The sequence below is a fragment of the Salmo trutta genome, chromosome 36, assembly GCF_901001165.1.
Source record: "Salmo trutta chromosome 36, fSalTru1.1, whole genome shotgun sequence".
Lineage (NCBI taxonomy): Eukaryota > Metazoa > Chordata > Actinopteri > Salmoniformes > Salmonidae > Salmo > Salmo trutta.
This window is the reverse complement of record NC_042992.1, coordinates 5,216,091-5,241,995: the sequence shown is the minus strand read 5'-3', so window position 1 is coordinate 5,241,995 and position 25,905 is coordinate 5,216,091. Positions and strand designations below refer to the sequence as shown.

General features: G+C 45.0%; 1 protein-coding gene across 1 annotated transcript in view; it reads left to right on the top strand.

Annotated features, from left to right (window-relative positions):
• Nucleotides 1–1,698: 1,698 nt before the first annotated feature.
• The window catches only part of LOC115176302 (sodium-dependent lysophosphatidylcholine symporter 1-B-like), a 35,713-nt gene continuing 11,506 nt past the window's right edge, over nt 1,699–25,905 (top strand). The window contains exons 1-8 of the mRNA XM_029736241.1: nt 1,699–1,950; nt 10,533–10,658; nt 12,581–12,705; nt 23,288–23,411; nt 23,720–23,798; nt 24,512–24,702; nt 24,964–25,054; nt 25,633–25,751. Of these exons, the coding sequence (XP_029592101.1) occupies nt 1,858–1,950; nt 10,533–10,658; nt 12,581–12,705; nt 23,288–23,411; nt 23,720–23,798; nt 24,512–24,702; nt 24,964–25,054; nt 25,633–25,751 (948 nt within the window). The 5' untranslated portion in view covers nt 1,699–1,857. The remainder of the gene's footprint in view (nt 1,951–10,532; nt 10,659–12,580; nt 12,706–23,287; nt 23,412–23,719; nt 23,799–24,511; nt 24,703–24,963; nt 25,055–25,632; nt 25,752–25,905) is intronic.

Sequence of the window (25,905 nt, the reverse complement as noted above, 5' to 3'; positions counted from 1 at the left end):
ATGGCTGGAATGGAGTGTTAGGAATGTCATCAGACACAATGAAACCATGTGTGTGACTGCTGAGGGGAGGACGGCTGATAACATGATCTAGTTTCGTTGGCGGAGTTCAAACACTTGATCGATGTATATATTATAGAAGAGTGTAATTGTTTTTAGGCCAGCTGTTTTTAGTCAAGATGTTTGTGTTTTTAAATGTAATATGTTTTTGTTGTACTGTATGTGTGTTTATAGTTGTGTTTAATGTTGTGTTAGTGTATGAAATTTGGTTTGTCTGAAACGTTGTTCCACTTGCTGCTATTGGATCAGGTCTCTCTTGGAAAAGAGATATTTATCTCAATGAGAATAAACCTGTATAAATAAAATAAAATAAAAACATGAAAACAATGGCTGGAATGGAGCGAATGGAATGTCATCAGATACAATGAAACCATGTGTGTGATGTGTGGGATACGATTCCATTTATTCCATTACAGACATTATTATGAGCCTGTCCTCCTCAATGAAGGTGTCACCAACCAGCATATTATTATTTTTTTACCTTCGTTTAACTAGGAAATTCAGTTAAGAACAAATTCTTATTTTACAATGACGGCCGATCCGGGCCAAACCATCTCCTAACTAGGATGACGCTGGACCAACTGTGCAACGCCCTATAGGACTCCTGATCACGGCCGGTTGTGATACAGCCCGGGATCGAACCAAATCAAATCAAAAATGTATTTGTCACATGTGTCGAATACAACAGGTTTAGACCTTACAGTGAAATGCTGAATACAACAGGTTTAGTAGACCTTACAGTGAAATGCTGAATACAACAGGTGTAGTAGACCTTACAGTGAAATGCTGACTTACAAGCCCTTAACAAAATACCTAAGGAAATATAACCAGTCTGTAGTGATGCCTGTAGCACTGAGATTCAGTGCCTTAGACCTGCAAGCTCCAGTCGGGAGCCTTAATAGTGTATATGTGCATAGCTAGGGAACATACCCTCACATCATAACCAAATCCCATTAGCAAATAGAAGGTTTAGCTGCAAACATAATGTAGTCACGTGTGGCTCAGTTGGTAGAGCATGGTGTTTGCAACGCCAGGGTTGTGGGTTTGATTCCCACGGGGGACCAGTACGGAGAAAAAAAAAATGTATGAAATGTATGTATTTGCTACTGTAAGTTGCTCTGGATAAGAGTGTCTGCTAAATGACTAAAATGTAAAAATAATCATAAGGCTGTATACAACTCACATCTATTTGCTGTACTGCAGCTGTGGAATGTCCATGAAAACATCAGTGGTGCTGTATAGCTTACAGTTTGGTCTTTATTAGGTCAGACTAGGGTACGTGGTATCTCTGGTTCATAGTGTGTAGTGATATTTTGAGATGATCTATTACTATATCTAAAAACATGTACATGTTTTTGCATTACCAGGATAAATGTGAAAACGGACAATTATCGATTGACATTATTGGAAAATAATTATTGGAATACATTTCAGTTCTATGTCCATTGGAAATCATGTGTTTGATTTATTTATATTTGTAAATAGGAATTCTGGTTGCGTGGTTAAATAAAGGTTAAATAAGGGTTAAATAAATGAACGCACATTAAAACTCGGTCTGATTGTCCGCCGGTGTGCGGACGGGGTTAACGCGTACCCACCGGTAAGGGGCGGGTCCTACTGCTACATCATGGCAGAGACTCCTGGTCGTCAGCTTTCACATTGTGTGGAGTCTGTACCGATCTCACAAGGTGGAACCGATTTAACTACAGAGTTGTGTTTTAAGACGCCGTTTTGATAACAGATTTTTTTAAAGTATAATATTAGTTGTTTTTTTTCAAAAGGTTATTTATCCGTAAAGTGATGGCAAAAGGAGAAGGCGCCGACCAATATTCCAACAATAGTTTATTAACGAATAAACCGGTCAACCCAGATGTGGTCAAACTAGCTAGGAAGGTAAGTTGATTTAATGTATAGTTTTATGAATAACAATATTAGCAGCAAATGTGTATGCATGAATGTACATCCTGAACTAAACTAGAGAGGAAGACCGCTTTGATTAAACGGCGATTACAAAGAGATGAAACGGTTTGTCAACATTGTCATGTCTAACTTTTTATAAGTCCAGCCTAATCAATTAGCCTAGTTACCTAGCCAAATACTTCTTGATGATAAACTATAATCCATTTTATTTCCACCGGTTTTGATGACAGCAGCCACCACGTTTCAATTACATTTCTCTTAGGCGAGCACCAAACCCCCGTCTGTCTTTCCTTTAATCATTGAAAATTATTAGCTATAACTATTTACCGTAAGGATGCTTTTCCTTTGAAAAACCTATTGAGAATAGCGTAGGTTATATAAACGATTAGAAATAGCTATGCGGTTTAGGCAATTAAACAATGAATTGAAACGGGGTTTTTGGGAGTTGGAAACATAGGACCAGTTTACGCCGTGTCAGAGGAGCGTCTCTCTCCTCCATGTAGCTAACACTAGCAGCGAGGCTACGCCGTGTCAGAGGAGCGTCTCTCTCCTCCATGTAGCTAACACTAGCAGCGAGGCTACGCCGTGTCAGAGGAGCGTCTCTCTCCTCCATGTAGCTAACACTAGCAGCGAGGCTACGCCGTGTCAGAGGAGCGTCTCTCTCCTCCATGTAGCTAACACTAGCAGCGAGGCTACGCCGTGTCAGAGGAGCGTCTCTCTCCTCCATGTAGCTAACACTAGCAGCGAGGCTACGCCGTGTCAGAGGAGCGTCTCTCCTCCATGTAGCTAACACTAGCAGCGAGGCTACGCCGTGCCAGAGGAGCGTCTCTCTCCTCCATGTAGCTAACACTAGCAGCGAGGCTACGCCGTGTCAGAGGAGCGTCTCTCTCCTCCATGTAGCTAACACTAGCAGCGAGGCTACGCCGTGTCAGAGGAGCGTCTCTCTCCTCCATGTAGCTAACACTAGCAGCGAGGCTACGCCGTGCCAGAGGAGCGTCTCTCTCCTCCATGTAGCTAACACTAGCAGCGAGGCTACGCCGTGTCAGAGGAGCGTCTCTCTCCTCCATGTAGCTAACACTAGCAGCGAGGCTACGCCGTGTCAGAGGAGCGTCTCTCCTCCATGTAGCTAACACTAGCAGCGAGGCTACGCCGTGTCAGAGGAGCGTCTCTCTCCTCCATGTAGCTAACACTAGCAGCGAGGCTACGCCGTGTCAGAGGAGCGTCTCTCTCCTCCATGTAGCTAACACTAGCAGCGAGGCTACGCCGTGTCAGAGGAGCGTCTCTCTCCTCCATGTAGCTAACACTAGCAGCGAGGCTACGCCGTGTCAGAGGAGCGTCTCTCTCCTCCATGTAGCTAACACTAGCAGCGAGGCTACGCCGTGCCAGAGGAGCGTCTCTCTCCTCCATGTAGCTAACACTAGCAGCGAGGCTACGCCGTGTCAGAGGAGCGTCTCTCTCCTCCATGTAGCTAACACTAGCAGCGAGGCTACGCCGTGCCAGAGGAGCGTCTCTCTCCTCCATGTAGCTAACACTAGCAGCGAGGCTACGCCGTGTCAGAGGAGCGTCTCTCTCCTCCATGTAGCTAACACTAGCAGCGAGGCTACGCCGTGTCAGAGGAGCGTCTCTCTCCTCCATGTAGCTAACACTAGCAGCGAGGCTACGCCGTGTCAGAGGAGCGTCTCTCTCCTCCATGTAGCTAACACTAGCAGCGAGGCTACGCCGTGTCAGAGGAGCGTCTCTCTCCTCCATGTAGCTAACACTAGCAGCGAGGCTACGCCGTGTCAGAGGAGCGTCTCTCCTCCATGTAGCTAACACTAGCAGCGAGGCTACGCCGTGTCAGAGGAGCGTCTCTCCTCCATGTAGCTAACACTAGCAGCGAGGCTACGCCGTGCCAGAGGAGCGTCTCTCTCCTCCATGTAGCTAACACTAGCAGCGAGGCTACGCCGTGTCAGAGGAGCGTCTCTCTCCTCCATGTAGCTAACACTAGCAGCGAGGCTACGCCGTGTCAGAGGAGCGTCTCTCTCCTCCATGTAGCTAACACTAGCAGCGAGGCTACGCCGTGTCAGAGGAGCGTCTCTCTCCTCCATGTAGCTAACACTAGCAGCGAGGCTACGCCGTGTCAGAGGAGCGTCTCTCTCCTCCATGTAGCTAACACTAGCAGCGAGGCTACGCCGTGTCAGAGGAGCGTCTCTCTCCTCCATGTAGCTAACACTAGCAGCGAGGCTACGCCGTGCCAGAGGAGCGTCTCTCTCCTCCATGTAGCTAACACTAGCAGCGAGGCTACGCCGTGTCAGAGGAGCGTCTCTCTCCTCCATGTAGCTAACACTAGCAGCGAGGCTACGCCGTGTCAGAGGAGCGTCTCTCCTCCATGTAGCTAACACTAGCAGCGAGGCTACGCCGTGTCAGAGGAGCGTCTCTCTCCTCCATGTAGCTAACACTAGCAGCGAGGCTACGCCGTGTCAGAGGAGCGTCTCTCTCCTCCATGTAGCTAACACTAGCAGCGAGGCTACGCCGTGTCAGAGGAGCGTCTCTCTCCTCCATGTAGCTAACACTAGCAGCGAGGCTACGCCGTGTCAGAGGAGCGTCTCTCTCCTCCATGCATGCTTGATTTTGGTGTATATTAGGGTTTTTTCATTGAAAATGAAGTTGGGATCCTTAACGTTAAGAAAAATGCCTAACCGATAGTTGTGTAATAATGCAACTCCTTCAACCCCGATGTCCTAGCCGTGTCTGAATCCTGGCTCAGGAAGGCCACCAAAAATTCAGAGATTTCCATCCCCAACTACAACATTTTCCATCAAGATAGAACTGCCAAAGGGGGAGGAGTTAGCCTGCAAAGTTCTGTTATATTTTCAAGGTCTATGCCCAAACAGTTCGAGCTTCTAATTTTAAAAATTAATCTCTCCAGAAATAAGTTTCTCACTGTTGCTGCCTGTTATAGACCCCCCCCAGCTCCCAGCTGTGCCCTGGACACCATATGTGAATTGATTGCCCCCCCCCCCCCCCCCCCCCCCCCAATCTATCTTCAGAGTTCGTTCTGTTAGGTGACCTAAACTGGGACATGCTTAACACCCCGGCAGTCCTACAATCTAAGCTAGATTCCTTCAAACTCACACAAATTATCAAGGAATCCACCAGGTACAAGCCTGAATCCGTAAACATGGGCACCCTCCTAGATTTTATCCTGACCAACTTTCCCTCTAAATTTACCTCTGCTGTTTTCAATTAGGATCACTGCCTCATTGCCTGCATCCGCTATGGGTCTGCGGTCAAACGACCACCCCTCATTGTCAAACGCTCCCTAAAACAATCTGTGAGCAAGCCTTTATAATCGACCTGGCCCGGGTATCCTGGAAGGATATTGACCTCATCCTGTCAGTTGAGAATTTCAATAAGCATTTCTCTACGGCTGGCCATGCTTTCCTCCTGGCTACCCCAACCCAGGCCAACAGCTCCACAGCTACTTGCCCAAGCCTCCCCAGCTTCTCATTCACCCAAATCCAGATAGCAGATGTTTTGAAAGAGCTGCAAAACATGGACCCGTACAAAACAGCTGGGCTAGATAATCTGGGCCCTCTCTTTCTAAAATTATCTGCCGCCATTGTTGCAACCTCTATTTACCAGTCTGTTCTACCTCTCTTTCGTCTCATCCGAGATCCCTAAAGATTGGAAAGCTGCCGCGGTCATTCCCCTCTTCAAAGGGGGAGACACTCTAGACTCAAACTGTTACAGGCCTATATCCATCCTGCCCTGCCTTTCTAAAGCCAAGTCAATAAACCGATCACTGATCATTTCGAATCCCACCGTACCTTCTCCGCTGTGCAATCTGGTTTCCGAGCTGGTCACGGGTACACCTCAGCTACGCTCAAGGTACTAAACGATATCATGACCGCCATCCATAAAAGACAGTACTGTGCAGCCGTCTTCATCGACCTGGCCAAGGCTTTCAACTCTGTCAATCACCGTATTCTTATCGGCAGACTCAACAGACTTGGTTTCTCAAATGACTGCCTCACCTGGTTCACCAACTACTTCTCAGATAGAGTTCAGTGTGTCAAATCGGAGGGCCTGTTGACCGGACCTCTGGTAGTCTCTATGGGGGTGCCACAGGGTTCAATTCTTGGGCTGACTCTTTTCTCTGTATATAATCAATGATGTTGCTCTCGCTGCTGGTGATTCTTTGATCCACCTCTATGCAGATGACAACATTCTGTTTACCTCTGGCCCTTCTATGGACACTGTGTTAACTAACCTCCAGATGAGCTTCAATGCCATACAACTCTCCTTCCGGGGCCTCCAATTGCTCTTAAACGCTAGTAAAACTAAATGCATGCTCTTCAACCGATCGCTACCCGCACCTGCCCACCCGTCCAGCATCACTACTCTGGACGGTTCCGACTTAGAATATGTGGACAACTACAAATACCTAGGTGTCTGGCTCCTTCCAGACTCCTATTAAAGTCTGTGTACCAGACAGACAGGTTTGGTATGGGTATGTATGTGGGGTAGTAGTCCCAATAAGTCTGTTGGGAAATGCATCTCATGGGTTGACACGGTTTTTGGTTTCGAAAGATTCAACCCTGTGTTGAACACCATTTGGTGTTTGACCTGAATTAAAAACTAGTGTTAGGCCAGTTATTGTATATCGTCAGTGAGTCAGTCCACAACACTGTGAAAGATGCCTTAATGTCTCTGTGGTTGGTTAGCCTACATCAGGCTTAAGAGCGGGTTGTTTTTTTTTTTCAGTCAGAACAACAAGTTGTCACTGAAAGAAATGTGTTGGTGCGTCAACAGCCTTAGTTATCTGACGTTTATGGTCACACGGTGACTCATGTGTCTCACCAGATCCAAAGTACAACCAGTAATAGACACAGATTCTCAAGGAGTTATTTTATTTTGAACATGTTTTATAGCCTGTGAACTTGCCCTGAAAATCTAGATGTGTTGGCAACTCCACTTAGCCTAGCAGAGGAGAAGGATTGATTTGGGACCCGGGCACAAATAAACTTATGTGCCCTGCAGTTCTTAGTACCCAGTGTTCCCCCCCTATGTGTGAATGAGGTGACGTCTCAGATCCCACCAATCAGGATCCTCGCAAACCGGGTGGCGGCCACAGAGAGCCCTTTTCATTGGCTTAGGAGGAGGGTGTGGGTGCCTGTGCTCCTGAATGCCTATTGATTGACAAACGGTGAAGGCTCCCTTTCAAGCTGGCCAGCCAACCTGGCAAAGTTTCCTGCGAGAGAAGTGCAGAAAGGCCCTCGTTCTTGCCAGGGGATTGTGACAACCCTGTGAGGAGACACACAAACCAGTCTGGCTGTTTTTTTTAAATTTAAAAAAATAATAAAAAATTTGTCCAGGCCATAAAACTTTTGACCAGGCTCCATAGAGTGATGTAGAGAATACGGTGCCATTCTGGAGGCAGTCTGTCAGGTCATTCATGCCAAGGAAATGATATGAAAGTAGTGCACTATAAGGAATAGGGTACCGTTTGGGATGTGGACAGGGTGATTGGTATCCAGGTGGGAAAGGTTCCAGTCTACAACCTGTGGGGACAGAGACAGAATAATTCGGTTACACTGTTCTCACGCTGTCGTGCGACCGTCTCATGATAAAATGCCTCTCTGTCCCAGATTCCCTGAACTGGGCCTCATGTTACTGTGGGTTTGTTCTGTAGCCCCCGTCCCTGCGCTGGGCCTCATGTTACTGTGGGTTTGTTCTGTAGCCCCCGTCCCTGCGCTGGGCCTCATGTTACTGTGGGTTTGTTCTGTAGCCCCCGTCCCTGCGCTGGGCCTCATGTTACTGTGGGTGTCTTCTGTAGCCTCCGTCCCTGCGCTGGGCCTCATGTTACTGTGGGTGTGTTCTGTAGCTGGATGGTTGATCAGGAAACCAGAACTCTTGAGTAAAACAGACGAGGGAGGACGGGAGAGAGACTGTTTTGGATTAGGCTGCTAAGCAAGAATGCCCCCTACCAGCATTTATAAAGAGAGCCTGCTAAATGCAAAGCCAAAGAGACTGTAGATCCAATCATACTTAGGCTAGCTCTGCAAATAAGTTGATGTGGTTATTATTTGACCCTTCTGGTCATTTATGAACGTTTGAACATCTTGAAGAATGATCTGGCCATGTACTCTTATTATCCCCTGGCACAGCCAGAAGAGGACTGGCCATCCCTCAATGCCTGGTTCCCCTCAATGCCTGGTTCCTCTCTGTCTGCCAGTGTGTTTCTACATAGGTTAATGCACCTTGCACTAATTGTTTCAAGTTATTGACACATTGTCCAGTTAGTTGGATCATCTTTGGATCACTTTGTAGTAGGGCTGGGAATGGCCTCGGAACTTACAATACAATATTTTCCCGATACTTAGCAATATATTTATTACTATTCTACATTAATTGGTGTCATGTGTGTTGCAGAGGGACAAGAGAACCATAATTAAAACAACTTCTAATCAATCATGGAAATAAGTGCAAAAATCATGTTGGCTTACCATCTTTATGAAATGAGAAATACAGTGGCTTGCAATAGTATTCACCCCCCTTGGCACTTTTCCTATTTTGTTGCCTTACAACCTGGAATTAAAATATTTTTTTTTTGGGGGGGGGGGGCATTTGTATCATTTGATTCACACAACATGCCTACCACTTTGATGCAAAATCTTTTTTTGTGAAACAAGCAAGAAATAAGACAAAAAAACAGCATGCATAACCATTCACCCCCCCCCCCCCACCCAAAGTCAATACTTTGTAGAGCCACCTTTTGCAGCAATTACAGCTGCAAGTCTCTTGGGGCATGTCTCTATAAGGTTGGCACATCTAGCCACTGGAATATTTGTCCGTTCTTCAAAGCAATACTGCTCCAGCTCCTTCAAGTTGGATGGGCTCCGCTGGTGTACAGCAATCTTTAAGTCATACCTCAGATTCTCAATTGGATTGAGGTCTGGGCTTTGACTAGGCCATTCCAAGACATTTTAAATGTTTCCCCTTAAACCACTCAAGTGTTGCTTTAGCAGTATGCTTAGGGTCATTGTCTTGCTGGAAGGTGAACCTCCGTCCCAGTCTCAAATCTCTGGAAGACTGAAACAGGTTTCCCTCAAGAATTTCCCTGTATTTAGCATCATTCCTCCAATTCTGACCAGTTTCCCAGTCCCTGCTGTTGAAAAACATTCCTACAGCATGATGGGGGTAGTGTTCTTGGGGTGATGAGAGGTGTTGGGTTTGCACCAGACAGTGTTTTCCTTGATGGCCAAAAAGCTCAATTTTAGTCTCATCTGACCGGAGTACCTTCTTCTATATGTTTGGGGAGTCTCCCACATGCCTTTTGGCGAACACCAAACATGTTTGCTTCTTTTTTTTTTTAAGAAATTGTATTTTTTCTGGCCACTCTTCCATAAAGACCAGCTCTGGAGTGTACAGCTTAGTGGTCCTATGGACAGATACTCCAATCTCCGCTGTGGAGCTTTGCAGCTCCTTCAGGGTTATCTTTGGTCTCTTTGTTTTCCTCTCTGATTAATGCCTTCCTTGCCTGGTCTGTTTTGGTGGGTGGCCCTCTCTTGGCAGGTTTGTTGTGGTGCCATATTCTTTCCATTTTTTTGGTAATGGATTTAATGGGGCTCTGGGATGTTCAAAGTTCTGGATATTTTTTTTTATAACTCAACCCTGATCTGTACTTCTCCACTACTTTGTCCCTGACATGTTTGGAGAGCTCCTTTGTCTTCATAGTGCCGCTTGCTTCAGAACAGAGTATGTGTATGTGTGTGAGATCATGTGACACTTAAATTGCACACAGGTGGACTTTTATTTAACTATGTGACTTCTGAAGGTAATTTGATGCACCAGATCTTATTTAGGGGCTTCATAGCAAAAGGGGTGATATATGCACACCACTTTTATGTTTAGAATTTTTTTGATTTTTTTTTTTTAAACAAGTTCTCTTTTTCACTTCACCAATTTGGACTATTTTGTGTTTGCCCATTACATGATATCCAAATAAAAATCAATTTAAATTACAGGTTGTAATGCAACAAAATAGGAAAAAAACCAAGGGGGATTAATATTTTGCAAGGCACTGTATAGGAAACGTTATACCTTTTATGTTTTTGAATAATTATTTTATTATATCGTAACAAAATATTGCGGTAACTCTATTGTATCAACCCACCCATCCCTACTTTGTCTATAATTCCCTCTATTGTTAGAGCTGTTTAGTTATTTGTTGGTTTGTGACTCTGTTGAAGGTCAGACTGCAACGAAGTTCAGTTGGTGTCTGATGTGAAACAGTGAATTTACAAGACTCATTATTGCATCAATCCATTCCGTGGAAACCTGGGTGCCATCTTGTTTCTGCTTTGCAGTAGCAAACCCCCGTTAATGCAACAGACTAGCATTCAGGGCCTAAGCTATTTGCATGAAAAATGTTAATAAGGAATGAATTAATGCAACATTCATGCATTGCACATTCCTCTACTCTAATGTGGATCCTAATAAACTAAACTGTTAAACATGTCAACTTGTTGTTAATGACTGAACCCCCTTTTTTCCCCCCTTGTCTTTCCCAGCGTGAGCAGTGTGGCCGGTTGACCATATGCAACAAGCTATGCTACGCAGTGGGAGGAGCGCCCTATCAGATCACAGGCTGTGCGCTGGGCTTCTTCCTCCAGATATACCTACTGGATGTGGCCCAGGTGAGTCTTCAGTCTGTAGCACCCTTTTTCTCTATTCAGTGCACTAGCCATAGGGCTCGGGTCAAAAGTAGTGCACTATATAGGGAATGGGATTCCATGGGGCTCGGGTCAAAAGTAGTGCACTATATAGGGAATAGGGTGCCAGTCTAAAGTAGTGTACTATATAGGGAATAGGATTCCATGGGGCTCTGGTCTAAAGTAGTGTACTATATAGGGAATAGGATTCCATGGGGCTCTGGTCTAAAGTAGTGCACTATATAGGGAATAGGGTTCCATAGGGCTCTGGTCTAAAGTAGTACACTATATAGGGAATAGGGCTCTGGTCTAAAGTAGTACACTATATAGGGAATAGGGTGCCAGTCTAAAGTAGTGCACTATATAGGGAATAGGATTCCATGGGGCTCGGGTCAAAAGTAGTGCGCTGTATAGGAAATGGGGGTGTCATTTGGGATGCCCACATCAGTCAGTGGCCCCATCACCATTTCACTTACCTACCCATCTAGTGTTCACAGATCTGACAGGGCTTGTCAGAGCAAGTGCCAGCAGAATAGTGATGGGTCCTGCTATCTCAAATGGTGTTCAGTTTCTCGACTCCCAACTGAGTGTAAATTCCTCAGATCATAAAGACTAATGTAGCATACCGTGGTCTTTTCAGATGGTCAGGAATATAGAAGGGTCTTGGTCAGATGCCCTCAGGCTAAAACAAAACAATTATATTGGCTTATATGTAACTAGTATTTCTTTATTTACAAACGGGTGCTGTATTACCTGCAGTATGTAGGCTGGTTCCTCTGGCCCAGGGTGTCGGCTGGTTCCTCTGGCCCGGGGTGTCGGCTGGTTCCTCTGGCCCGGGGTGTCGGCTGGTTCCTCTGGCCCGGGGTGTCGGCTGGTTCCTCTGGCCCGGGGTGTAGTGCACTATATAGAGAATATGGTGCCAATTGGGACTCAGATGAAGTTATTTTTGTAGTCATTAACTCAGCGGTGGGTTGTGACCTGACTGTATCAAAGAGCTTACTGAGGCTTAGCCAGAGCTTGGGAGGGGAGTAGACTGACTCTGGCCTGGAGAGAACAGTCGGCTAGACCGACTCCACTCTGCGCTCTCGCGTTAATTAGAATTTTGATGTTGATCTGGTTGTTGAGGGCAAGATGGCGGCCAACTCCCCCCTCCCCCGATCGCTGAGATCAGTGATGAAGAGTCAATTCGGCAACACAGCATAGTGCGAAGAATGATGGCTATAGTCACGATTTTCTCTGCTCTGGCTTTTGTCAACGTCCAGCGTCCACTAGTGTTTTAAAACTGCAATATTTAACTTTTTTTGGGAGACCTGACTAAATTCACGTAGAAATGTGAGTTATAGATCTGTAATTCTTGTTGAAAACAAGTCTAAGAAGTGATAGAATAGATCTATGTACTATTTCTATGCTTCCTGTTCTCAAGTTGTTTTTTTTTGTCTTTTAATTTGGTTAAAAAGTTTTATACACCAGCTTAAACAACAATTTTTGGTTACGGAAAATTATATTTCACAGCGGTTTAGATGATGGTACAGTGATTCTCTAAACTTGCTTGTTGTGACGCAAACTGTTTTGAATTTTAGCAACCAGGAAATGGTGACGCGATTTCTATATAGTGCATGTTTTTGAACAGGTGGTAGGATTCATGGAGTAATCTCTTTAGGCTCTCTAGACATGATCTTTGTAATCTTGTGGTTTCCTGTTATTCTGTAGCATGATGAGGGAAAACTTTCAGTAGCCCACAGGACTGACTCAATAGGTTGAACATGACCGCTTTATGCTTCAAATGAGACAACTCTTGTTAGTTCAGTTGGACCTGTTTCCATCAAGTCTCCCAGCCTCGTCCTTTTTGTTTAGTTGTAATCATTCATCCATATCTCTAACCTTGCTCTCTTCTCTCCTCCCTCAAGTTGGACCCATTCTATGCGTCCATCATCCTGTTCGTGGGGAGGGCCTGGGATGCTGTGACGGACCCGATCATAGGCTTTATGGTCTCCCGCTCTCCCTGGACACGCTTCGGACGAATGCTGCCATGGTACGGCTATTTTTACTGGTTCTGATATCAATCAGTCACAGTTTAGCCTTAGAGAGCTTCATGTGTTTTATCTTTTCTTGTTTTGTTGTGAAATTCATCCCTCTGAATGGTTCTCGTGAAGGAAAGAACTTGAGGAGTTACGACCACTTTCCTATCTGTGGGCTCTAGGTTCTTTCCCACTAATTCAGCCATTTTGGTTTAGAAAACCCTCGTTGTGGCATCTGTTGCTGTAACTAAAGGCAACCTCTATTGGCAGATGGATATCAGGCTAACTGACGGTTTCAAATATCCACATTGCCTTACAAGATGTTATTTTCATTTTTTGGAGTGTTACTATTCACAGGTTCTATGCAACAACAACAACAAAAAATGTAAGTGCAAGGGAGTGTCAGGAATACTTGGTGACAAAGGGTCATCGTCTGCGTTTACCAACAGTGGTTTAGCAATAGATCTCGCTGGAATGTCTGTGTGTTGGCCATTTCCCCATTGGTCCCCAGTCATTTTGGAACCCCACTGGTGTGCCAAGTGTGCTTCAAGCTCCCGTGTCCCAAATGGCACCAACATACTACATTAAAACAGAGCCCTATAGGCCCTGGTCAAAAGTAGTGCACTATATAGGGTTAGGCCATAGTGAATGCATGCTAATTGGATAGGGCTTTAGGCCATAGTGAATGCATGCTAATTGGATAGGGCTTTAGGCCATAGTGAATGCATGCTAATTGGATAGGGCTTTAGGCCATAGTGAATGCATGCTAATTGGATAGGGCTTTAGGCCATAGTGAATGCATGCTAATTGGATAGGGCTTTAGGCCATAGTGAATGCATGCTAATTGGATAGGGCTTTAGGCCATAGTGAATGCATGCTAATTGGATAGGGCTTTAGGCCATAGTGAATGCATGCTATTTGGATAGGGCTTTAGGCCATAGTGAATGCATGCTATTTGGATAGGGCTAGGCCATTTCTTAGCATGCATTCGCTATGGCCTGTGCTGTAACTGTCTGATGGTGTGTTTTGGGGCAAGTACCTCCTGGTATGATTTGAGTACATTTTCATTAAAATTTCAGCTGTGGCTCTGAAAGGGTTACTACAGTTGTCTACCGCTCAGAGTACTTACACACACACACACACACACGGCTATAAAGATGTTACTTTCTGTAAAAAGATTTCTTCAAACATTCTCTGAAACATAAGCCACATTTCCCGCAGGGCTAAAATGAAGACAAAAGAAACCCCATCTTCAAACAACAAACAGTCAGGCTTTTATTTAAGTCTTTATTAACAAAGAGAACAGAGGTTTCCTGCTTGACTTGCAGTTCCCACAGAGTTCCTGACATGGCATAGTCTTGGTGAATCTACACAGGCTTCATACATGCCTCTGTATGCTTTTTCATTAAACCTTTTTTAAAAGGGCCGAGTTTTGCGTCTCCAACTTTTGGGATATACGGTGCCGTCGGAAAGTATTGAGACCTCTTGACTTTTTCCACATTTTGTTACTTTACAGCCTTACTCTAAATATGTTATTTCCATCATTCTACACACAATACCCCATAATGACAAATCCAAAACAGGTTTTTAGAAATGTTTGCTAAAGTATTCAGACCCTTTACTCAGTACTTTGTTGATGCACATTTTGGCAGCGACTACAGCTTTGAGTCTTCTTGGGTATGACGCTACAAGCTTGGCACACCTGTATTTGGGGAGTTCCTCCCATTTTCTTCTCTGCAGATCTTCTCAAGCTTTGTCAAGTTGGATGGGGAGGGTTGCTGCATAGCTCTTTTCAGTTCTCTCAAGAGATGTTCCCTCGGGTTAAAGTCCGAGCTCTGGCTGGGCCACTCAAGGACTTGTCCTGAAGCCACTCCTGCATTGACTTGGCTGTGTGCTTAGGGTCGTTGTCCTGTTGGAAGGTGAACCTTCACCTGAGTCTGTGGTCCTGAGTGCTCTGGAGCAGGTTTTCATCAAGGATCTCTCTTTGTACCTTACTCCGTTCATCTTTGCCTCTATCTTGACTAGTCTCCCAGTCCCTGCCGCTGAAAAACATCCCCACAGCATGATGCTGCCACCACCATGCTTCACCATAGGGATGGTGCCAGGTTTCCTCCAGATGTGATGCTCAGCATTCAGGCCAAAGAGTTCAATCTTGTTTCTCATGGTCAGAGTCTTTAGGTGCCGTTTGGCAAACTCCAAGTGGGCTGTCATGTGCCTTTTTTTACTGAGAAGTGGCAACTCATCCAGAAGGTTGTCCTGCTAGAAGGTTCTCTCATCTCCACAAAGGGACTCTGGAGATCTGTCAGTGACCACGGGGTTCTTGGTCACCTCCCTGAACAAGGCCCATCTCCTCCGATTGGTCAGTTTGTCCGGGCAGCCAGCTCTAGGAAGAGTCCTGGTGGTTCCAAACGTCTTCCATTTAAGAATTATGGGGATCTTCAATGCTGCAGAAATGTTTTGGTACCCTTCCCCAGATCTGTGACTTGACACAATCCTGTCTCAGAGCTCTACGGACAGTTCATTCGACCTCATGGCTTGGTTTTTGTTCTGACATGCACTGTCAACTGTGGGACCTTATATAGATAGGTGTGTGCCTTTCCAAATCATGTCCAATCAGTTGAATTTACCACAGGTGGACTCCAATCAAGTTGTAGAAACATCTCAAGGATGATCAATGGAAACAGGATGTACCTGAGCTCAATTTCGACTGTCATAGCAAACCGTCTTTTTTTAAATTAATTTTAATATTACCTTTAATTTAACCAGGCAAGTCAGTTAAGAACAAATTCTTGTTTACAATGACGACCTACCGGGGAACGATGCGTTAACTGCCTTGTTCAGGGGCAGCACGCCAGATTTATTTTACCTTGTCAGATCGGGGATTCGATCCAGCAACCTTTCGGGTTACCGGCCCAAAGCTCTAACCACTAGGATACCTGCCGCCTCTACACTCTAACCACTAAGATACCTGCCACCTCTACACTCTAACCACTAGTCTACCTGCCGCCTCTACACTCTAACCACTAGGATACCTGCCGCCTCTACACTCTAACCACTAGGATACCTGCCACCCCAGGTAGCCGAGTGGGTTTCGCTTTGTCAATATGGGGTATGGTGTGTAGATTAAGGGATTTTTATTTAAGCCATTTTAGAATAAGGCTGTAACGTAAAGTGGAACAAGTCAAGGGGTCTGAATAATTTGCGAAGGCACTGAATCTGCTATTGTTTTGGGGGGGGCTGCAGTTCGAGTTGGTGGTTACACTGACCATCTATCATGAGTTAATCATTAATTCATAATTAACCATATTTAGTAGGCTATAGACTTTATGGTGTGTCTAATAATCCATTTCTGCCTTATGTTAGCATCATGGGAAATGTCCCTGCTTTACCCCTCTGGGACTCTGTGTAGTTTTGTCCATCTGCTCTTTGACCCCTCTCTACGGAATTAGGACTGACGGTGCTTTTTCTGAGGGGGGGGTTGTAGCTGAGGCTTCAATCCATTTTTAGTCAAGGTCACTGACCCTGGTGGAATAGCCCATCTCCCCCCCCCCCCTAGAGGACCATGCAAGGCTTCCCTTTGTCCTCCCAGCATCACAGCTCTCCCTGTCCTGTCCCCACCCTTCCAGCATCACAGCTCTCCCTGTCCTGTCCCCACCCTTCCAGCATCACAGCTCTCCCTGTCCTGTCCCCAACCTCCCACTGTCACAGATGGAGACTTTTTTTCCAATCGTGTGCTTCAGAATGTAGACCGTGACATGACTACTTTACATTTCTGTGACTTTTCATTCTGAAAAGTAGGAGATTTGAACCAAAATCTGAGTCATTCACTTGTATGACGTTTTTAGATAGTGGCCTTACTGGGTCATCTATATTCCTGCACCAGTCCACGCTGATGACTCCACCCTCCCTCATACACTCAGGCCTACACCGAGAGGTCCTCATTCCTTAACGGGAAGGCAGGTCTGATTCCAGTCAAAGGCCCTCTGTGAGCGAAGGTACAGTCTCAGTCTGGCAGTGCCTCTGGTAGGTCATGTAGGATTCTGGAACCCTTCAGAGGATGTTCCAGAACACCAGGTGTCTCTCTGTACCTCCTAGACCTAGGCTGAGTCCCAAATGGAACCCCATGTTCTATATATATATATATATATATATATATTGACCAGAGGGATGGATTGGGTGCCATTTGGGAGACGGTCCAATTAGGGAACCTGAAGATCCTTGATGGATGGATGGATGGATGGATGGGAGGGGTTTGGGGTGGCTGGGTGACGAATGCTTTCCCAATGCTGACTAGTCCACTTGCATCAGTGCAGGAGGGGGGTTGGGGCAGATGGACACGAGTGCTTCACCTTACTGCATTTATACTATAGGAAAGTACACACATTTTTTGAGTAAAATAGTGTTTTAGAAACAACTGCACACTTGCAGGCGTAGGCAACCCTGGAGGTTCTGTACGAGATGTTGAACCCACCGAGGAACCTGAGTCATGTAGACAGATCAAAAGATGCAGTGGAATTCAGTGACTCTGGTCAGGCAGGATGCAGCTTGATGAAATCTGTTTCCTACATCTCTCTGGCATTCTTACTCTAAACTATTCTGAGGGGAAAGAAGGAGGTAGAATGGCGGAAAATTAAAGTTCAGTCTGATGGGTTAGGGTCCTTGCTAGGGGTTGAGAGGATCAGTCTCATACTTTGACTGAGAGGGGGGGGAGAGATGTTTTGAGGGTAGATGAGTGACTAATGTAGTCGATCGAGGGTTTGGTTCAGAACAGACGTGAATCTTGAGGAGACGTGATGTGCTTCAGTCGGGCTGGGAGGAAGAGGGAAAGAGGGGGAGTAGAGCGCTCTACGCTTCAGTGTTTGGGAGGGGGGAGGGTAGGGGAGCTCTGATTGGCTGAAACTGGTGGTGTGTTGTGGGCTGGACCAATAAGAGGCAGCTGTGTAGCATTTTTAAAGGGTATCTGAGGAATCTGAAGGTGTTACTGCAGTTCAAGAGACATGGGGGGGGGGAGCTGAAGGCGTGAGCACAGTCAGAGTTCCAGTGTAAGCTGCGACTGAACGACTAGGCCATGCGACGCTTCCCAGAGCGCTCCACGTCTAGATTTTACTGTAGGAGTTAGCCCATAGCTTTATACACCATTTCCTAACACCTAATAGCTTTAATAACAAGGCCTCGACCGCTGTGTCAAAGAGCACGCTGTCTATTTTAACCCGGTTACTTCAACAGCTTAACTGTTGTCAACATTACCAGGAATTCCAGTCTGGTTTTCTGAGATCACCCACACTAAGCTGTATATGCCATATTTCCACTTCTCCTGCCAGCTATGTTCAGTAGAAAGGACTTTGACATTTAATAGATATTTATATATATGTGTGTGTGTGTGTGTGTGTGTGTGTGTGTGTGTGTAAACTAATAGTTACTGAACAGAAGAATTTCTTGTAGACCAGACTTTGGTTGTCTTCACCCACATGGCAGTTGTATGTAAACATCAACATCCTCTGCTTCATTCAAAATGAGTTTAACCTTTTCCCTTTATTATGATTAGCATGTCGCTACAAGTGTTTGCTGCCACGGTCTTCTTGTCTCAGCCTTTAGTCCTATATATCAGTGTCAAGGCATATGAACTAACAGGTTATAGAGCAAACAACGCCAATTATCACAACAACACACCGGTTGTAAAATGGCTTTTTTTTTTTCTTCTGGCTTGGCTTCCCCGGTGGTATTACCCACGCACCACTGCTGCTTTGATGTGGCGCAGAGATTGGCTGAACCAGGCTCCCGACGGGGCATTATGTACATTACTGGTGGGTTGGTCACACCACTCCCTGAATGTAACCAAGCATCTGCTTCGCTATCGTAATTACAGGTCATAAAAGTCCTTATGTTTTCATATCACAAACTCATTTTGAACGAAGCAGAGATGAACTCCTTCCCCTTTTTTTAAAATTACGATTTAGCATGTCGCTACAAGTGTTTGCTAAGCAAACTCCTAATAGTTACTTGACTTTTTAAATAAGTTTAACTCTGACCCCCTCAGTCACTGGGGGCTATTTTAGCAGAGGGGAGGAAGTAATTTGACTCCTGGGTGTCTGTCATATGCTTCTGGTTTATAGGCTCAGTTATACTGTGAGATGGGTAGTCAGGTTTGCAGTTGGCACAGCATCCAGCCTTTAAAAAAAAAAAAAAAAAATGTAATGTCCACCTCCAGATTGGTGTCGCTCTAATTTGAAAAACACATGTCGTATGGCCGGGCACTCAGGCCGATTTGGACTTCATAAGATCAGTTGTATAAAAGTGACGTCTGTTAACAGCAGTTCAGAACTGGCAGATGGTCTCATGGCCAAACTGACTTTTATAAAAACATCTCAGAATTTCACAATGTTCAGAAAATCCAATTTCATCAACTAGATATTAATAAATACCTTTTTTGTCTTTTAATTTGGATAATAAAGATGCAGTGTTATTTTAGTCCATTGACTAAACATTTTACAGGCAGATGTTAAACAGGACTTTGTCTACAACGAACGCTGGGTCTAACCCACAGACAGTTCAGGGCCTTTTTGTTTTGGAATGTGGCAGAGCCAAGTGATTTGACTCAGTGGCGTGTATTCATGGATGCCAAGAAAAAAAAAACACATTATTTTGTATCTTTCTATGTTACATTCAGACTCTTGCGAATTGACATTTATGAATCTCACCGGCGATAGCATCGGGAGTGAACAAAACAGCTCCCCTCTGTCTCAGTATGTGTATCCCATGTATCTGATGCTGTCTGGGCATGAAGAGTATGACATTGTTGCCACTCATGACGTTGAATGCAAGGGAAGCCAGTGAGCATTTGGCCTCCCGTGATTTAAAAAAAATTAAATAGCAAATCAGTGTTGAGTTACGCTGAATGAGCTCTGCTGTGAATGGTCCTGGCCCACCAAACAAAGTGTCAAGGGAAGCCGCTTTGGCTTCACACCAATCACATCAGAAGCCAAATGTCATTGACAAATCTTGAATTGTTGCATCTCACTGTGTTGTCCTCTGGTGGCTGGCTAGCTAAATTCGACCTTTCCTGAGTTGGCCATGCATGGCGTTGGGGATTTGGACTTGTGGTTTTAACTTAATTCTCCGTACTGGCCAATGGTTATAACGGCGATTCTGATCCAACTTGTTGTGCGCCCCTGTCTTGAGAGGATGGAAGTTCAATATGTAGTAGGATAATGTTAACTAGCTAACGTTGTCCATGAATGGAAGTTAGGTTCGCCAGCATGCATTTTAGCCAGGTAGCCTAAGGCAACTAAAAGTGTGTACTGTATGACTGTTTAGGCAACATTAAAGAGGATCGCGTTTCTCAACAAGTAGGGTGAGTCAACATGTTGTTTTGCACGCACACACACGCACAAATCAGTACCATCGACAGCCACATCCTATTTAGTTTTACGTTGATTGGACTAAAAATAGTTTTGTTTCTTTGTTTTTAGTTGTCGCTGTATTAGATTAAGCATAGCTGATTTTTAGATGTTTGAATAGTGGAGACGGAGAGACTTGTGGTAACGCTCCGTGGTTCTAAATGACTAGTTTAATAGTCTAAAAAAATGTGGGAAACATTAACATGCTTGGTCATATAACTGTTAGTTACAATATATTTTGTAGACTTCACAGGACATGTTGCTCTACGGTTTTGTAATGAAGCAAAAGGTGTGGTTGAATTTATTCTGCCACGGTCTTCTTATTGTCTCAGCCTTTTTAGTCCTAAATATCACAGTGTCAAGGCATATGAACTAACATGTTATAGAGAAGAGCAAACAAAACAATTATCACAACACATTCTTTCCTGGGTTGGCTTTTTTTTTACCCACGCACCACTGCTGCTTTGATGTGGCACAGAGAGCGGATAGAGGCTAAACCAGGCTCCCGGCGAGGCATTATGTAAAGTACATTCCTGGCGGGTTGGTCACGCCACTCCCTATATGTAAACCACCATCTGCTCTGTATCCTGGAGATCACACCACCATGACACACACTCCCTCTCATGTATCATTTTCACAACAACCCCCCCCCCCCCCCCCCCCGCCACTAATCACATCACAAGCATGAGTTGGTGGGATGTAGTGTCTCTCTCTCTCTCACACTCACTCACTCTCTCACACACTGTACTGTACTCATTATGGGTGGCTGCATCTGTTGTCTAAAGTACCTTCTTCTCTTGGGTATTTTCTCCATTCCCAGGTACTGATCTGAAATACTGACTCTGTACCGGTACCCCCTGTATATAGCCTCCACATTGACTCTGTACCGGTACCCCCTGTATATAGCCTCCACATTGACTCTGTACCGGTACCCCCTGTATATAGCCTCCACATTGACTCTGTACCAGTACCACCTGTATATAGCCTCCACATTGACTCTGTACCGGTACCCCCTGTATATAGCCTCCACATTGACTCTGTACCGGTACCCCCTGTATATAGCCTCCACATTGACTCTGTACCGGTACCACCTGTATATAGCCTCCACATTGACTCTGTACCGGTACCCCCTGTATACAGCCTCACTTGTTATTTTACTGCTGCTTTTTAATGATTTGTTTTTATTTTTTTACTTTTATTTTTCTTAACTGCACTGTTGGTTCAGGGCTTGTAAGAATTTCACTAAGGTCTGTTGGACCTGTTGTAGTTGGCGCATGTGACAAATAGAATGTGATTTGATTGGTGACCACTAGGTCCCATGAGGAAATGCAGCTTCCACCTGCCCACTGCTTTTAGGAGTCAAATCAAATGTATTTATATAGCCATTCTTACATCAGCTGATATCTCAAAGTGCTGTACAGAAACCCAGCCTAAAACCCCAAACAGCAAGCAATGCATGTGTAGAAGCACGTTGATGTGAAAGTAGGTCCCAAAATAAGTTTGAGCCAATCCAAGTTCAGTTTTAATGTCACATGCACACTTTCTTGTAAGTCCTAACCCCAAGCAATGCAGTAATCAATGTAATACTTAAAATAACAAGGTAGAAAAAAACCCAAAGTTTTCACCTGACCAGTTTCTTTTATTTTGTTTATTAGTGCTGATTTAAGCAAAGGAGACAAGACGAGGAAACATTTTTGGGGTTTGAAGTAGCTAAAACAAATCTACTTCTGAAGGAATGTCTTATGGTTTTATTTTGGGGTGTCCTAATCCGCCGTGCCAAACTCTCATGACTGGACTGTTGTCATCAACACTGGAGAGATCAGGTTGTACATGATGGCGTGTTGTGTTCTCATATGATATTTCCTGTCTGTGCGCAATTTGAGATCTAGTGGCTTCCACCATATCCTCTTTAGCCAATCAATGGCCGGATATGATGCAGCCGTTTCCTGCTCGGGGGAAACCTAACTCCATTTCCCCTTCATGCTGATCTACATGGACAGACATATACACACACTCCACGCCCCTCTCTTGTTCTATTGGAGTGTGTCGATCAGGCCACAGGAAGTCCATAACTGGGACAGGAAGTTACACACAGACATTCTTCCGTTCTCCCTGAGTGACGCATTACTCAGGGATGACATCACCACTACGGTCTGTAGTGCCAAGGGAAAGTGTGGTACATCGGGGGAGGGGAGTGTCTGTGAGGATCTGTCTATAGCACGAGAGAAGAGTGGGTGTGTGTAGGGGGAGTATCTGAGTGGGTGTGGACATGTGAGGGAGAATGTAGAAGGGTGTGTCCATGGAAAGTAAGAGGAGGTATGTTCCTATCCTTCATCTGTCTGACACTTCTCACACAGCCCTTTTCATAACATGTTTACAGTGATGAAATTAATATCTTACTGGCAGTGGTGAAGAACAGCGTTGAGTGACAGCTGATTGTTTCTAAAGACCTGTAGGACTGCCTTCCCCTCGTTTTTAAAAAATGTATTTTAATTTAACCTTTTTATTTTAACGAGGCAAGTCAGTTAAGAACAAATTCTTATTTACAATGACGGCCTAGGAACTGTGGGTTAACTGCCTTGTTCAGGGGCAGAAGGACAGGTTTTGTACCTTGTCAGCTCAGGGATTCGATCCAGCAACCTTCTGCTCTAACCACTAGGCTACCTACCGCCCCCTTGTGTAGTAGTGGGGAATAACAGACAGAATTATGTTCAGTTCAGTAGTCTGACATGGCTTTCTGTCCTTGTCTCCTATATCAGGTCAGTGCAGGTAAAGCATCTCTAGACTATTGAAATGGACCCGTTCTTAAAGCTAGGCCTGTATCAGTGCTAATGAAGGAGACAGGATGAGGTGACGTGCTTCTAGACTATTGAAATGGACCCGTTCTCATCAAGGTGCTTTTAGCTTCCAGAAAAATGAGGCATCCAACACTTGGTATCAGACTTCTTGGATGCAGATTTTTTTTTTTTTTTTTCTCTCTGTAAGCCTCGCTTGGCTTTAGCGAGTCCTTTTGAGAGACCTAAGTGGGAAATGTCATGCTGAGCAATGGTTTATTTACTTACCCAGAGGCTGAATGCTGTTCATGCACTGTGAGGGCTACAGCTAATTCATCATTAGGTAATGACTGTCCTCTTCACACACTGGTTACTGCTCTGTGACGATATGAGGCGCAGACTGACCTCTCTCCTCATCCCTGTAGGATCGTGTTCTCCACTCCTCTAGCTGTGGTCAGTTACTTCCTCATCTGGTATGTTCCTGTGATTGAGGATGGGAAGGTCATCTGGTACCTGGTCTTCTACTGCCTGTTCCAGACCCTTCAGACAGTGAGTACTGTGGTCTACAACACCATACTGGTAGAGCAGCACACACACACACACACACACACACACACACACACACACACTACTGCCTCTTCCAGACCCTTCAGACGGTGAGTACTGTAGTCTACAACGCCATACTGGTAGAGTAGCGGATGGGGAAATTCTCTTACACACACACATCCACCAGACGGCCTACAAGAGCTGGACCAGATGTATAGAACAACACGACCCCAGTACAATCAGTTAAAACAAACTAATTAGGATATGTTTTAATGTCTCATAACGTTATCGCTCTGTCTCTCTCTTTCCAGTGTTTCCATGTGCCCTACTCAGCTCTCACCATGTTCATCAGTGAAGACCAGAAGGAGAGGGACTCAGCCACTGCTTACAGTAAGTCCCATGGACACTTACCTCACTACCTAGACACTACTTAGTATACATGTACTTCATACTAGGTAGTAGTGATGGGCACCGATATGGAAGATCTGTATCCCATTATCAGGTTCATAAATAATACTGCAGGTGTGTTCACTTTTAAGGCTCTGAAGGCCAGAGAACTGTTGATTGGTTGCCCACTGGGTGTGAATCCTCTAGTAGCCCATCTAACCAGCCCCATCTGCAGGCTATTCAGCATGTTGAGTCTGAGACTTGACCCACACTGGTTCCTGTAGGGTTAACAGCTAGGATAAACCGTTACGATACGCCTTGCTCATATCGACATCAAACGGTATCACGTTGAATTATCCATAGTGGTGCTCGCCGCTGGTAACTCAGTCTGTGTTTGGATATTAGGACACAATCAACTTAATCAATAATACACAGTGTAAACACATATATATATATATATATATTTTTTTTTATGTTTACACTGTGTATTATTGATTAAGTTGATTATATCTCTATCTCTCTATCTCTCTCTCTCTCTCTCTATCAAGCGACTTAGCCATGCATGCATAGATTTTACGTATGTGTGGTTCTGGGAATCAAACCCACTATCCTGGCGTTTACATGCACCATGCTCTACCAACTGAGTTACAGATGATCCAAGAGGATCATTGGTTGGTTTTTATCATCTGTATGCTTCTCTCCTCTCGTCTAATCAGGAATGACGGTGGAGGTTCTGGGTACTGTGATTGGCACAGCCGTCCAGGGTCAGATTGTGGGCATGGCCAACCCCCCCTGTATCCTGGCCCCCGGCGACAATGTAACAACAGAGGGGCTGAACTCCTCCCTGCTGCTGGGACAGGAAGTTAACACCACGGTCATCTCTCCCGGCATCACCCTGGACCAGACGGTATGTGTGGCACACCGCGATAGACCATATCCTAACCCTAGCCTCACATCTCGTCTAAATACTTGTATCTTCATGAAGATGACTGAGCTCACAAATACAGATCATTTTACACTTTACGATAAACTTAGTGTACGTTCTGCTGTCTGTTAGTTATACCAGACGTACTGTAGTAGGTTACTATAGTCCACTAACCTGTTGTCCCTCTCTTCTTCTGTTTTTAGTTACGATAGTCCACTAACCTGTCTCTCTTCTCTATCACAGAAAACAGCTTACATGATAGCCTCTGGTGCCATCTGCTCCATCTACATTCTCTGTGCCGTGGTGCTGTTCTTCGGAGTCAAGGAGAAGAAAGGTAAAGGCAGGATGGTCCATTTTTATCTACCGTCCCTCAAATCAACAAATCCCTATTGGGATTATGGGTTCACTTTGGGTCACTTATTTCAATGTACCTTTTGGATAATGATGAATTTGATTCCCCAACGGCCTGCCAGTCTTCTAAACAAGCCCACTCCCTCGTGGATTTTTTGAGATCTACAGTGTGATGTTGATGCAGTACACTGTTTCTGTCTCATATGACTATGGGCTGTGACCCTGGTGGCTTCATGCTCTAACAGATGACCTATGAGGGTTTACTAGGAAACGTACTGGTCAAAAGGGCGGCAGGTAGCCTAGCGGTTAGAGCGTTGGGCCAGTAACCGAAAGGTTGCCGGATCAAATCCCCGAGCTGACAAGGTAAAAATCTGTCGTTCTGCCCCTGAACAAGGCAGTTAACCCACCTGTTCCCCGGTAGGCCGTCATTGTAAATAAGAATTTGTTCTTAACTGACTTGCCTAGTTAAATAAAGGTTACATAAATAAAAACGCTGACTGACTTAAATATTATTAGGTTAACTTTTCTATTATAACATTGTCTCTCTGTGTATCTCTGTAGAGTCGCCTCGCCCTCGGTCAGAACTCATGTCGTTCTGGCAGGGTATCGGGCTGGTGATGGGTCATCGACCTTACGTCAAGCTGGTTATGGGCTTCCTCTTCACCTCACTGGCCTTCATGGTGAATACATGGGACACACACTTGTTTAGGCATACTCGTTCACTCACTCAGGCATACACACTTTTGCACTCTGCATTTGCATGTCTACGTACACCTACTAAAACACACCCCTCCCTACACTATAACACACCTCACCTCACCCCCCTACACTAAA